Source organism: Drosophila ficusphila, unplaced genomic scaffold (assembly GCF_018152265.1).
Source record: "Drosophila ficusphila isolate 14025-0441.05 unplaced genomic scaffold, ASM1815226v1 contig_84, whole genome shotgun sequence".
NCBI lineage: Eukaryota > Metazoa > Arthropoda > Insecta > Diptera > Drosophilidae > Drosophila > Drosophila ficusphila.
Window position 1 is genome coordinate 188,190 of NW_025064790.1, and position 15,451 is coordinate 203,640.

At 40.2% G+C, this 15,451-nt stretch overlaps 2 protein-coding genes across 2 annotated transcripts; both read left to right on the forward strand.

Moving 5' to 3' along the window:
* Positions 1 to 56: 56 nt before the first annotated feature.
* Positions 57 to 2,524, forward strand: LOC108089123. Its single transcript, XM_017187239.2, has 2 exons — positions 57 to 1,355; positions 1,431 to 2,524. Exons 1-2 carry the CDS (start codon positions 134 to 136, stop codon positions 2,414 to 2,416), a joined length of 2,208 nt encoding a protein of 735 aa, XP_017042728.2. The 5' UTR covers positions 57 to 133; the 3' UTR covers positions 2,417 to 2,524.
* Positions 2,525 to 6,529: 4,005 nt separating this feature from the next.
* LOC108089247 (protein obstructor-E) lies at positions 6,530 to 13,794 on the forward strand. The gene is made up of 6 exons (XM_017187411.2): positions 6,530 to 6,601; positions 6,771 to 6,835; positions 11,169 to 11,424; positions 11,507 to 11,625; positions 12,714 to 13,110; positions 13,554 to 13,794. The coding sequence occupies exons 2-6, from the start codon at positions 6,775 to 6,777 to the stop codon at positions 13,723 to 13,725; spliced, it is 1,005 nt and encodes a 334-aa protein (XP_017042900.1). The 5' UTR covers positions 6,530 to 6,601; positions 6,771 to 6,774; the 3' UTR covers positions 13,726 to 13,794.
* The last annotated feature ends 1,657 nt before the right edge of the window (positions 13,795 to 15,451 follow it).

A 15,451-nucleotide genomic window follows, 5' to 3' on the forward strand; every position in this document is an offset into this window, starting at 1 on the left:
CATATTTACATTTAGGACATTTTTACTTAAGCACTTTACCAAATCAGTACAAAATTTAAAGTGATCATAGTAAATAACGTTACAAAAAAAAAAAAAAAAAAATTATTTCGGCTGTCAGAGAAGTAGTTACTTGATGTTCGGAAAGAAGATGAAATTTCTCCCCATTATCGATAACGTACGTTGGTACCGTGGGATGTCGAATGTGCAGACGAAAGCCTGCGAAGGATTGCTCCACGCCCTTCGCGATGACATGGAACAGGGATCTGCGTACCGAGTTCGTCGTTGTATTTCCCAGTTGGGTCTTTATCCCTTAGTGGGCACATCGCAGATTAAGATTCTTATGAGTATGAGTCGGGGAAGTGACTTGGCTTTCCTCTGGTTTCTGTGGGAATTGGCCTATAAAAACCCAGAAAAGTGCCGAAATTCTTTCGAGGTCACGGAACCGGGATTCTATACGGTCAACGAACAACTTTTGCTTTCGGGAATTGCCCATCTGGATATGCCGGCAACCTTGAGAGCTTTAGATGAACTACTTCCACCTGGAACTCAGTCAGAAAAGAAAAGGAACTCCCCTTCTCAAAGTTGTACAAAGAAAAGATGTTTCAAGCCCAATCAATCCAGTGGTAAGGATAACATCCTGCCATATTTTGAACGCCTAGTGCGGCCTCGTCCATTTATTGCAAATCAAATGTATCGACCGCCTGAGAGCAAACTTCGTTTTCCGGAATTCTCGAAGTATAGGGATCACTTGCACCCAATCCCCAATGAAAATTCCCGTTGGTTTGCCAGTTATGAGTTCTGTCCTGTAAAGAGGATAATAACAAAGTTGCTTTCAAAGCAACTCGATAGTCTGTTATTGGAACCAAAGAAGAATGATACAAAAGAAAATGATATTCTGTGTAAAACGCATCGCTTTCGGAATAAGACTGAGTTTATTGAACAGCAAGAAATGAAATACTGGGCTATTCAGCACTGTTTGGATCTTATGGATGTTCCTGGAGGTGCGGAGAAAGTTCGAAGAAAACGTATTCTAGAGGATATAGAATGTGACGTCGAACGAGCAGCCAACAAAACTCGTAGAGCAATGCGGAAACCCTTTAGCGAAGTTAAAAACAATTTAAGTAATAAAAAGGTTTCCCCAGCACGTCAGAGTAAAAGAATTAAGGATGATCTATGTAGGGTATTGGGTCCGGAAGTTGATAGTACTAGGGTTCATTTACATTCCCCACCGAAAGATGATTTAACACATGTGATTCTAATGCAAAGTAATAAATCCAACCGGTGCGGTGCCGGCGATTGTATTGTCATGGATGTTAATTGCTCCTTAGAAGATAAAAAGGACATAATTATAAAACATAAGCGTAAAAGGAGTAGGACAGCTCAAAGAAGTAGTTCCCGAAGTAGAAAATCCATCAAAAAAAAGTTAACACCAAAGGAACCAAGTATCCATGAGGAAGAAATTCATTTACGTCCTTCCACCTTCCAGAATCTTGCTGATCTGATTCCCGTTTGCAGTCGCACTTTGCGTTTAAAAAGTCCTTCAACGAAGCATCCTGATTTGGAATCATTTGCAACTAGGAAACTCAATGGCATCCAGTTTGACTACCAAAAGATTTATGATGTTCCCACAGTTCCTATTCAGCCATTACCTTGGGAGGATGATAACTTAGATCTCAAAGACAAGCAATCCTTAATCAAGAATCTTTGCATTCAGGCTCTTGAAAATGGAAAATCCAATTCCATAAAAGACTTTCAGCTGCATAAAAATCTCCCACCTATTCTAAAAACAGCTGCCAATTGTGCCATTGATATTTTCCGCTCAAAAATCGAAGAAGTGAATGAAATACCACCCGAAAAGATTCAAGATCTCATCGATCCGAATGACACCGAACAGATTGAGAATCTTTTGAAAGAGGCTTTCCGAATTCTTAGAAAAAATCCGAACTATGTGCTGGCCTCCTTATCGAATTCACACAAGTTGCCCGTTTTACTCGATTGGGTGGCCAATCGTTATGGCAAAACATTCAATCGAAAGGAAATGCAAATTCTTGCTAACACTTCTTTTCGAACCTACGAAACGATTTATCAGAAAGAAAATCAGGGAAAGGAGGAGTTACTGAAAGTCAAAGGAAATGTAGCTTTTTTGGGTTCCAGCACATATGCCCACTATAAAAAGTTCATGTGCGAGGCGAGAAGAATAAAAACCAAATACCACAAAAAGCTAAATGATTCGGCTTTGGAGCAGGCACGTAAAACTTGGTTAGCATTGCGAGGATATTCCCATCTCGGTGGACCAATCAAGGACACTTTCTTCGCTTACATGCCAGCCAAACAGCAAGATCTTAAGCGTCATCGCATTTGGAAGTCCTTCGAATATCGGGATATGGTTCAACTGCGTTTGAGAAAGCTTCCATAGGGAGAAACTTGAGCTGGTGGTTCCAAATGACAGATCGAAAAACATAAGAAAAAGATGATTTTTGTTCTGTCATTTGGAATCACTAAAAATGTGGATAATTAATTATACGTAATTTCATTTAATTTTGTTAATGTTTGTTAAGTTAAAAAATATATAAAAGGTGTTATTTCGTGTACTGTAATTTATTTTTATTTAAGGCTTCAGAATTTTATAGAAATTTTAAATTTTATTTCTGCTTGCATACACATCTTCTATCCTAAAAATATCTATTAATGATAATCGAACTTATTTGCCATCACTGCTAGTTGCAAACAGCAGATCGAAAAACATTATTTTTGCTCTGCCATTTCCCAGTTCCCTTGAAAGTGGGTCACCCACTCCGATTTACATTTATCTGCTGATCTGCTTAGTGGCTGGTGGTGGCTCGCTTTTCCGCATTTCCCCGTGAAACATTCAGCGGGATTTGTCATTCGCCATTTGTGGGCGACTACTTATGTAAACCAGACTATGTATAATACCAATTAAAAATGCTGATGCCCAACTAAAACGCCCCGTCGGCAAATGAATAGCAAACACGGCCGAAAAACAGAGGCTTAGTTTTAGATTTTCAGCTATCGCTCGGTCGCCAGATTGCCGATGTGCCGATGCGCCATCCGCTGTTGTTGCTCATTAATTAAAAATGGGGCGGGAAAATGGGAGGGCCCTCGAATGTGGTAAAGAAAGGGGGGAAAAGGGAGAGGAAAAGGGGTAGGAAAACCCATCGACAGACAAGCGAACTGATGCCACCATGTAATGGCGGTCCAATGACGCACGTGACACGTGTGGCATGGCACTGACAATTCAAAATCGACTCGCTGACAGGCGAATGACGCTGGCAGGCTGCAAAAAGGCGGACATTTCGAGGTCCTGATTCCAGTGGTCTGGTCAGGTCCCGCTCCCCCACTCCCCCCTCCCCACTACCCACATTCCGCTCCCCGCCCGCAGCACTTTGTGCATTGAATCGGCGGGGCGTGTGACAGGATTATGATATAAATCATTGCATACTTTACGGCGATCGATTTAAGGACGCCAAAACCTGTCTGTCAGCCGCGTTAGTTTGCCTTTTTATTCTTTGATAAGCTGCATAATGGAGCCGTTCCCGCCGCTGATTCAATTTTAATTATTTTGATACACATTTAACACTTGACACATAGAAGGATTATTTTTATTTTAGCTGTAGTTTGTTATTAAAAATGAGTTATTTACATAATTGTAGGTTTGATGGATCATATGTCAGTGAAAATATTATTTGTATGTATAAGCAAACATTTATGTCTGGTAAAGTGGTACCCCAAAAATCAATTTGGTTTGTTTACAATTACAAACTACACATTTGACACAAAAAATTAATATTACTCAAGTATTATTTGATATATATTATATATATATTTTTATTGTTACTGATAAAGTTGAGGTATTTTATTATCACATCAAAACGTCTGTAAATGTCTAACATGTTTTTTAAATACATGTTCAAAGGGTTTTAAAACCCTCTTAATTATAAGGTTTACTCGCATGTTCCCCTTTTGCTGGCAAAGAAAAAATTATAGACTCCCCCTAAAATAAGTATCAATGTTAATCTGGAGATAATAACCTGTTCAGTTGCCATTTTTGGTTTTTTCTTGACACTAAGTAGAGCATAAAGGTGCTGCTGGCAAGTGAGAACCCAATCACATGCAGGTCCTGCGGCGGATATTCGATGGCGAACACTGCAGGAGCTGTCGGATAATCGCCGGCTAATACAATGGCATGTCGTAGGAGGACCCCCTTTCGAAGAACCCGAACAATGCCCCCCGGAGACGGATCCCCCATTGGCAGCCACATTTCCATGGCCATTATATTCAATTATACGACAATAACGTGGCGCTTAGGGCGCTTTGGTTCACGGGAATTGAAAATAATAATAAAGCGGACTGTGGGTGGGTGATGGCTAGATGAAAAGTGCAAGCTGGTTTTTTGGTGCGGTAAAATGTAGTCCGTGGTCCGTGCACAAGGACTTGGAATGAACTATCAGCAAGAAATTATGATTAGCTTTTGGTAAAGTTTTCGACCGCAGTCAGCAGCACTTGGGAAACTGCCACCGCATACTTTGCGGCACTAATCCGCCGAACGGACAGCGGAATACGGACAACGGACAGCGGAATATGGACCACGGACAGAGGAACACGGACAACGGACAGCGGAATACGGACAACGGACAAGTGAATCGCGAATAGAGGAACCTGAGAACAAAAACCAGAATTTCTGCAAGCGCAACGTTTTAATTTGACTCTTGATTGTTATGCCATTGTTGCCTTGCATTGTGCATCTCAAACTCTGTGTGTTATCTCTTCGTGTAATCGTCACTAATGCCCCCAAAATTGTGCTAAACGATTACCATTCCGAGCCATTTCCACCCACCGATTTTGGGGCATTCGTGCACCCTTGGCTATTAAGTAAAACGAAGGGCTCAGCATTTGTAATAATATTTTAAAGCCCCAAATGGGCATGCTATTCTCCTGACTTATCGCCGGATTATGAATGAATTTCGGGGGGCAGTCATTTTTCCTGGACGCCGTGATTTGCATTTGCACGCAGCATTTGTTAAATGTATCGTCATGTATGTCATTTCACTTAATTATGCCATTTACTTTGCATACAAAGCGCCCATAAGTTTGCCTCCGCAATTTTGGGCAAAATTTGAAACTCTTGACGTTTTTCGGGGCGAACCGAACAATTTGTCACAATTATTGCTCACAAAATGACAGGCAAATGAAAGCCAAGCAGCTGGAAAACAAGCTCCGGAAAAGTCGACTCCAAGGAGGCGAACGCCCGGGCTTTTTGACAAGTTAAATGTGTTCTGGGCCTGCACAATGATGCAGCAAATGCTCGCAGGAATATTTCGATGGCAGGACGACAACAACAACGGCAGGACGAACAAGGGAACCGCCTGCAGGGTCCCTGGGTCCATCTTGTGTCTGACATTTTGTCATATTTTTTGGTTAATTTCTGAAATGCAAATCATCGATGTCCTAGCGGAGCGGAGCACGTCCTTTTTGTCGCCTTTTGTCGAGCAAATTTGCCATCAGTGTTCGTGCGGCGATGTGCTCGTTACAACTTTCCAGGGGCAAAAATATCATGGATCCGGTTTACTCTTTAATTTTGCTGTTGGCTGTTGGGCTGTTGGCTGTTCAGTTTTTCCGCACTCGGAAAACTCGACCCCTTCGATCGTCGTGTTTTCTGTGGCCTGACCGCTCATTTGTTTGCAGCTTATTCGCATAGTTGATGTTGGTTTTCCGCCTGGTTCGGGCCTCCGTTGGCCATGTTTACAAAGTTGGCATTTCCACTTCCTGCCTTTGTTTTTGGGCATCCTTTGTTATGCTTAGACCAGAATTTGTTCCTCTTATGCAGCAAAAAAAAACGGGAAAATTTTAACACTCTAATTAGGGTTGGGTGGGTTCATTCAAATGCGTACATTGAATTTCGACCCCTAATCAAATTTTCTGTTTAAATAACGAAATATTGTGTTTATAGAACTTTCTTATTTATGGAGTTGTTTAATTAAAATGCATACATTATGCTTCAATACTAATCCATATTAATAATATTATTAGTAGTTTATTATTAGTATTATATTATATTATCGTATCACTTTAACATAACAGTTACCAAAACAATAATGTAAAATTTATAGTATAATTTATTTATAAATTTATAGTATAAATTTTATACTATATATTATAACTAATAATATGATTAATTAATGAATATTTTGATATATCAAAATTTCTTAACAGTTTATGTAGATTCGTACTTGTTTTTACTTTTATTTGATATCCTTTTTGGTTCGGGCAAATAACAAATAAAGTTATGGTATTAACATATAAAGTAAACCTTTTTTTTGTCATTGGATAAAGAAACGTATATTGATTTAAAAAATTTCTGATCATATCGTAAAGTCAGTTTTTATACGAGATGGAGAGCTTTTTGAAAGCTCGGACCGGTTCTCTCGCAACTGCGCATGCGCGGCCGTCTCAATGCAATTTCCACAGAGCAGAGCGAAAGCGGTAAAACCAACGGAGACTTGAGGGCGTTAAAACTGATTCCCGATCCGATCCGATCGCACAGTTAAGTCCGAGAGGTAAACGCGTGCGCACCTCGAACTTGGTGAGTCCGGGGTATTTCTTCGAGTGTAACGTGGCTGTGGATACAGCAATGCCGCAATTGCGAGCCAAGTGAACCAAAATGGCCAGCGGACCGCTCTTGAAATGCCTGTTTTAAAGTGCCGGAAAGCATATTAATTTGCAATATTAAAATAATCTATCTGTCCGTGCAGGTTTATGTCGGCTAACGAAATGGCGTTTGTGAAAATTTGCATATTTGCTTTGGCTTTGGCCGTGGGTAAGTGTGGAAAAAGCTCTTAATTGCATTTGCCAATTAATGATACGTCAATACCGCTGGCGTGCTGCCCTGCACAAACTCTATTTGAATAATGTGTTCTGACTTTAATGCTCTCCTGCCTTGCATCGCATATGAATACAATCGCCTCTAATTGTCCACCATACCCAAACAAACAAACAAATAAACCAACATCAGCAAACCAACAGCGAAAACTAACGAACAAACCGAACAAAATAGCGACAAACAACGAACGATATGCAAATGTTGTCGTTCCTGCGTGAAGCAAACTAAGCTGAAAAATATGGTTGTTAACATTATTTGCGACCATGTTTATGCATATCTGCAATGTTTGCAGTCCTGGCCCTCTCATCATGTCAACTGTTGTCCGATTTCGATGGCACCAAACACGTGTAAACTGTGTATACTATATATATAGCATATATAGTATAGCATACATATCCATTCATCGTGGGCATTGTCGCACTTGTTGTTGGTCGATTTGCATGGCTTTGGTTTTGGGGTTTCGTGTTGCTACTGACCAGGAATTACAATTGCCACTGCAATTGCAATTGAGAATTCGGCAATTTAATTTTCTGGCAAATTTTCTGCTCATTTATTGTGTGAAAGCTCATTAAAAATTTGTTTGTCTCCTCCGCTGTTCCAATATGCAAGGCATTAAAATTTCATATTGTTAACTCGCCGGAATAAAACATAAATTGATATGCAAGCAACTGTTGCACGCGAGTGCCAAAGCCAAATTTGGTAATTATATTAAAAAAGGCCATGAAAAATACGAATATACGAATGTGGGCACTGCAGCCGGCTCTTAATTAAATGTATTGCAATTGGGGGCCGCAGGGTACACAAACATAAATGGCATAAATTAAATTGTCAGTTAATTGAGGGAAAACTCTCCGGATGCCAAGCACGTTGAGACAATGGAAAAGTTTTAATTTGATTGCAAACATGTTTGGGCGTAAAGTTTATAATTTATTTGCGCCGTCATGTTGACACTTTCTAGACGACAACGACAACGACAACGACACCTTTTCCCTCCCAGAACTTTCGGCCAAATTTAACGTATCGAGTCGCTTCTATTGTCAATCTCGCATCAGTTCAATGAATGACATGAAAAAGTGCTTCAATCTGTTTATTTTTAATCCATTTAATGTTCATTGAACTCAACACGCACGCTGCACGCACTTTTCCCAAGATGACAGGCCGACACCCACGACGTGTGTGACTGGAATCGAAAATCCAAAAACCGAAACGGGGCACGAAAATAAAAAAAAGTATAAAAGTTTGAGCCTAAACTCTGCGGCATAGGCAGTCAATTAATCTCGTTTAACCGGACTGGGAACCAAGTCAAACCATCCAGGACCGGGTTCAACCGGCCCCGTTGACAACGACCGACTTCGACGGCGACGGCGACTTTTATTTCGATTCCGTGGAAAACTTGTTGACAGACTGTCAGAGCCACCGAGTCGCAGACTCGAGGCCCCAACTCAAAACCCCAACTTTACGGCCCAAACCGCATAGGCCACGCTTCGCTTGGCTCGCTCGGCTGGCTGCCAAAAAGAGGAGGCCCATAAAAATGAAAGGACAACACTTATTCGCGGCTGGCCGATGGGAAAATGCCCTTGAGGGAACACATTTTCAGAAGGGCTATTCTGAGAAAAATTAAAAAGAGGGAAAACAGCAAATTTTATTTAACCAAGTAATTATATTTTCAATTCAAGCAGTTAATCTTCAAGTAAATCTTAAAAGATATAATAAAATTTATAAGGTGTAGTTTTTTAGGAAAGAAAAATACATAAAGAACTTTAAATATACAAGACTGTTCTGTTATTTCTCAAAATAAAAATTCTTTTTATTTTTAATTGTTTTGAAATTTAAAAGAAACTTAAGTACATATGTACATACAATTACCTGCTTAAAAATGTTAGTTTTTCCTTAATTATTCTCTGGATGCTGTTACGAACAATAAATAACATATAAAAGGAAAAAATAAAACTTTCTTTATTATCGAATTGTAATTTGTAATAAAAGTATTATTAAATTTACATAAGAAACTACATAAGGACTATTTACTATAACTAAATGGACAGTTTTAATTTAGTACCAAAAGAGGATTTTACAAACTCATTTAGTAATTTAATTTGGAATTCTAAAGCTGAATATTGATTAATTTCTTTCCTTTCCCTTTATTTTTGTTTGCATTGAACCCGTTTTTATTGAACCCCTTTGCAAGTGTATTTACCAACCGAACTATGAAGCTTTAGCTACTTTTTCTTTTCAAGCTTCTTGTTTGTGTTGTGTTATTTTTTCGCCAGGTCCCGGGCGTGTACGAAACATGTTTCAATGACAAGCGACAGCTGCAACAGCAGTAGCAGCACCAACAGCAACACCAACAGCAACACCAACAGCAACACCAACAGCAACACCAACAGCAACACCAACAGCAACACCAAAAGCAAAACAGCAACAGCAACAACCAGCGACAACGACAACGACAACGACAACTTGTTGTTGGTGCAGTCGCTGTAGTTGTTGCTGGCTTAAATGTTGCCTGACACTTCACGCACTAATTGCTCTGTGGAATTGTTTCTTTATTAACGTTTAATCGAATGTCAGCCGGTCGACGTCAGCATCAGCAACTTGCTGCCATTGTTGTTGTTCACTGCGGCTGCAAAGCGAAAATTGAAATCGTCTTTTCTTGTTTCTCCGCTCGTTTGGTTTTACTGAATGTTTTTTCTTTATTTTTACTGAATTTTTTGCAATGCCTGATTGGAGTGGTTTACCTTGAAGAGAGCTTCGTGTTCGTTACTGGATGCATTTGCCGTTCCACGTTGCCAGTTGCCCGTTGTTTCGGCCATAAGTTGTTGCAAGTTGTCGGAAGTGCGTGGCAATGTCTCGGTTTTCCGCTGATTGCAACATTTCAAGGCTGAACCTCGGCCACAGCTGATGCGGCTTTAATCAGCTGTTTATGGGCGCAGCCCTACGGGTTTGTAATCTTTAAGATACTTTCACTTTTAAGGTCGCTCGACCGCCTGGCCTGTGTCGCAATCAAGTGGCAGAGCTAAGCGCTAACTCATATACATGTTTATTAAGTCGCCGCAAACGGGTTTCTCGCAAACAAAGTGGAAATGTTGGGCAAAAAACAAAAGGCAAAAACGTGCAAGATACACATAGAAAAATTGAACGAAATTATTTAAAGAAAGGGTTAATTTTTTTCTTTGAAAAAATGTGTTTCGCTAAGGATTTTTGCAGTTATAATTATAAAAGGATTTAAAAAGGTTTAGAGTTTATGGTGAACTAATCAAGTAACAACATTTCTTCCTTTTAATCTAATAATAAGCATTAATATACATATCTGTTGCTAAAACAAATAAAGAAGATATATTATTACTTCAACAAGATTAGCAACCTTAATCTTTCACTGAAATAAACCAAACAAAAAGACCCGAAATGTAGGTATATAATTTCTGACAAGCTTAGCCAAGTGTTTACATTTCTGACAAATGAACAAGAGAATACTTGTTAAATTCGTGAGTTTACATTCGATTAGGCTTAGTATTCATTTGAGTGTTTGTTAAATGCCAACATGAATTTAATTATTTAGTTATTTGATCTCTGCAAAGCTTAAAATTTTTTTAAACTAATGTTATGATTTTTTTACTTAATTAACAAAGGATTTGCTTAAATACAACACATAAAAAGACTACATAAATGCTGACTTTAAACTTTGATTTATACTAGATTAGATTAAATAAAAGTAATTTGCAATACCCAATTTAAAGCAGCTTAATCAAGCATACACTTCAGTTCAGATGAAAACATTTTAAACTTAATTTAATTGTAGCAACTGTCAAGTCTACAACATTCAGATTTATAATTTGATTTATATTAGTTTTGATAAAAGCTATTTGCCACAGTTGCCGTCAACAAGTGAAGTTTAATTGATTTTTAATTTGTGTTGCGACTCCATTTTATTGCAGAGTTGTGATCATAAGCATTTGCATTGTGTTTTAGTTATTACGGGCAATAAGTAATGATAATAAAATAAATTAATTAGCCCCATTAAAATTAATGCTAATGACGACACTTTTGCTTTTATTATGAACTAAAAAAACGTATAAAAGTATGTAGGTATTTATATTATATATTTATATTTCATTTCACGTCAGTTATTTTTCTTTATCGCAATAATAAAATGGCCAGAAATGTAATCTAACTGAACACATAATCATTAAAATTCTTTCTGTGTAATCACTTTGTTCTACTGATTGTTTGATTTTAATCCCATCACCATCCTACAATCTGTATCTTGCAGGTTTGACCGCAACACTTGCCCAGGAGCCTCGCGGTGGCTTCCGGGGCAGCAACAGCCAGTTCCGCGTGGGTCCCGGCCATCCACCCTCCCAAAGGCACCTGCCCCCTCGAAGCCGCGATCCCGTCCAGGAGGCATCGATTGTGCCCAAGAACAAGCAGACCGCCAAGGAGAAGGAGTACGAGCCCACCGAGGAGTGCCCCGAGCCCAATGGCTTCTATCCGGACAGCAAGCAGTGCGACAAGTACTACGCCTGCCTGTAAGTGAAAACCCAAGAAAGCGACGACCACAGGGCGTATGCGTAATATCGTTTGCCATTTGGCATTCCAACCACTTTGCAGGGACGGTGTGCCCACGGAGCGCCTTTGTGCCGATGGCATGGTCTTCAACGACTACACTCCCATCGAGGAGAAGTGCGATCTGCCCTACAACATTGACTGCATGAAGCGAACGGCGCTACGTGAGTATATATCCTGGCTATATCTACTTAATTTGTAAGTTCCGCGTTACGTATGCGCCGCGTGTTAGCCGGGAAAATCTTTAGCCACCCACACACCGTATTTAAACCACCTCCTCCTGCTGCCAACTTCTTTTGGTTTAAACGAAGGAGCTGGAAAAAAAAAATAAAAACTGGCCCATAAACGCGCTGCGTGCCCGCACTTATTTGCTCGTTACTTCTTGGCTGCGCTTTTTTTTTTTGGTTTTTTGTTAACTTATTTATTATGCAAACGGCATGCGAGGCGGTTAACCCAAATTGTTGTCGTCAATAGGTCTTCGGTCTTTGGTCTTTCAGGCAGTGCTTTGTTTTTATTTTTGGCACATTTTTACTTATTCTTCGCCTGCTTCTTTTTGCTGTTTCTTTGGCCCCTCCAGTAGACTTGTTTTATTCGTGATTTTATTGTTTCCCCCTAACAGTGGCGGTGGTCCCCATCGAAATTTTAAGCCCTGGCATCAGCAATTGGCTTCCCGCAGCTTTAAACTTGCCGGGAATTCGCTTTCTCTGACATGTGCCACGTGTGGGAGTAGCATCCTTCAAACTTTCCGACAGAACACTTTATTAAAGTTTTTCTCCCCTCCATCGCCACATCGTCCTTGACTGAAAATGTTCGCAACGAAAACGGTTTTAAGCTCGTCCTTTAAGAAATTAATTTCACTTAAAAAAGCCTGGCCATTTGTATGATTTTGCCGCATAAAATATTACTACACGTTTTAGTTTTTAAATAAATTATTTGCCACCCATCAAGGCAATTAGTACACATTGTGCAGGCCCATTAGCAATTTCAATTACCTTTGTCTCCTGTTGACATATGACGTTGTGTTGCCATGCCATATATGCACACTATATATATAGCATATATATGCACCTGAATAAATGTGTGCCCAAGAACATTGTGCTGGCTGGCTGGCTGGCCAGTAATGTATTTACGAAAGTGCAAAAAGGTTCTCTTTTTTGCGGCCAAGTAAAGGTACACAGCAAATTCAAAGATGCAAAGAGGGAATATTATTTTTCAAGCGAGTCTTTGTGATTTTGTAATTATTTCTTCCCAGAAACGCCACAACCTTCTCTTCATTGTCCAAGGAAGAATGGTTACTTCGGTCACGAGAAGCCCGGAATCTGCGACAAGTTTTACTTCTGTGTGGATGGCCAGTTCAACATGATCACCTGTCCAGCTGGTCTGGTCTTCAATCCCAAGACGGGCATCTGTGGTTGGCCAGATCAGGTTGGCGTCACCGGTTGCAAGTCGGAGGACGTCTTCGATTTCGAGTGCCCCAAGGTGAACGAGAGCATTGCGGTGACCCATCCACGGTACGCCGATCCAGATGATTGCCAGTTCTTCTACGTCTGCGTCAATGGAGATCTTCCGAGGAGGAATGGCTGCAAGTTGGGTCAGGTCTTCGACGAGGAGAAGGAAACCTGCGACTGGGCGCGCAAGGTGCCCGATTGGTAAGAAATTATATTATATCATTTTAAAACAATGCCTTGGTATATAAAATGCTTCTTAAATAATTCACTTTAGGTCATTTAAAAATGAAAAAAAGAGTAAAGAGAGTTCAGTAGTTCTTAATATATATATTATAATCAATGCAAACTGAAATTAGTTAGTTAGAAAGGCTTTTAAATAATTTATTAACTGTTAATAATTTTTGTATTTAACTAAAATGTACCTATAGTCAAAATAATACTGTAAAGATGTGTATTATATTTACCAGTTTATGCCATCAAAAAAACAAACCCATTTGCTAATTTAATTAGATAAAATCAACAGTGAATAAGTTTTAACGCATTTTAATCAGCAAAAATTGTTGAAGCTTAACATTGCTATATAATTTGGAAATTTAAACGTATTTAAAAGCACTATTTATTATTTCAATTTAATACTTTTACAGTGCTGACTGGTACAAGGGCCGCCTGACCGACAAGGAGCTGGATGAGCTGGAGAACCCGAAGCCGAAGACCACGACCACCAAGAAGCCACCTCGTGTGCGCGGCCAGTCGCGGAGGAAGCCCCAGCCCAAGCGAGTGGATCCGGAGGAGGAGAAGGAGGAGGAGGTGGCCTGATCCCTGACTGTATTAGTCTTAAGTGAATCCCACTGATTGTCACCATTAAAAGCGTGCAGGAGGTCTAAATATTGATCGCTTAACTCGAGCCCTGGAGCTCCCTGCTCCACTGCTGATGGGCGGGCAATCCGCGGATGCCAGGGGAATTAGCTCCTTGCTCCCCAACAAAAAAAACGAAAAAGAAGCAAAACCCCCTGCGAATGTAATATGCATGGGAATTTGTGTGAGGAGCAGTTGATGTGGTGCCAAAACGACAGGATTTTATGCGCATCCAGTGTGCACAATCCGTGCACTCTGTCCCCCATTTGTTCCCCCAATCCCACTCTCTTCTTCTTCCCCCCGCATCCCTGTGACAGGATGAAATCAATGCTCGTCCTGCCCAAGTTCTTCCCATTGCCTGCAGCGCATAAATTCAATTTGCCGATGAGCGTGCACAAAAGTATGCAACAAAATGGCAACAACTCGATACAGATACGCACACATTCACACTAACACTCACACACACACACACTGGCAAACAAGGATATTGGGTGTTGAAGGAGGAGGAGGGGATTTTTATCCGAGGGGAGGGGCAACATGTGTATGACGTTTGGCAGACAAGAAGCATTCGATAAAACGCATTGAAATTGCATTGTGGAAATTGTGAGCAGTTGAATGGCGAGATTTACAGTGGCCACTGCCAATGGAGGGAATGAGTGCTGGCAGAACCGAAGGGGAAAAACTCCGAGGGGCGGAAAGGCGGGGAAAATGCCGTTAAGGGCATCAATTCTTATTGTTTAAGTACTGACGTAAAATCTGAGCAGAACGATGACATTTCTAGTTGGCATTGCTCGAACGTTTGCTTAAATTTATTTATTCATTCGATTGGGGTTGCTATAAATGGATTTTTCATCTAACATGGTAACAGAATAATGAAATGGTGTGTCTGGTGTTCGGATTCCCAAGGGAAAGGTTAATTGGAAAGCCTTAGGCAGTTAGGGATAGGGAGTCAAGTTATGATTCGTCTTATTTTAGTATAAATATTTTGAAGATCAATTTATTTTTTTGCATTTAATTTTTTGAATGTCAGAGACATTGAATGAAATAGTCATTCAATTTAAAGAACTTTTTCTAATGTTTTAGTATTGAGAGTACCTAAAATGGAATCGTGTTTACAAATGTAGTACTTGGGAAGATTATCATAATTCCCAATTCTAGTTCAAGTTCTTAAAGATCTGTGGGGCCGTCCATAAACCTCGTGACGCTCCTAGGGGGGTGGGGGGTTCTTCAGAGAGTCACGCTTTGTTGTAAGGAGGTTGTAATTTGTATATAGGATGGGTCACATAGGGGGGGAAGGGGTCAAAAAGCAAAAAAAATTAGCGTCACGAGGTTTATGGACGGCCCCTGTCTGTAGAAGTCAAAGAGGTTCTTCCATAAATATATGTACGTTTTAAGTCTAAGATTCTAAGATTCTCTGTGTGACTTTACCTTAATCAAGTCTGAAGAATGAAGCCCAACATAAAGGCTATGTGTGTCTGCTTTCGATGGATTCCGATCCAATTCCTTGAGGTATTCGCACTTGGTTCGTCTGCGAGGAATCTGCTGCCTGACATTCTCGATGGCTGGCCTGCTATTTCGGTGTTAATTAGCCACAGCTACGGGTCATCTAACCTCGACTTATGGCGGCGGCCAAAGGACACGAGCAGCTGCGTCTAATTAATCAACCAACACATGCGCGCACAAGGAC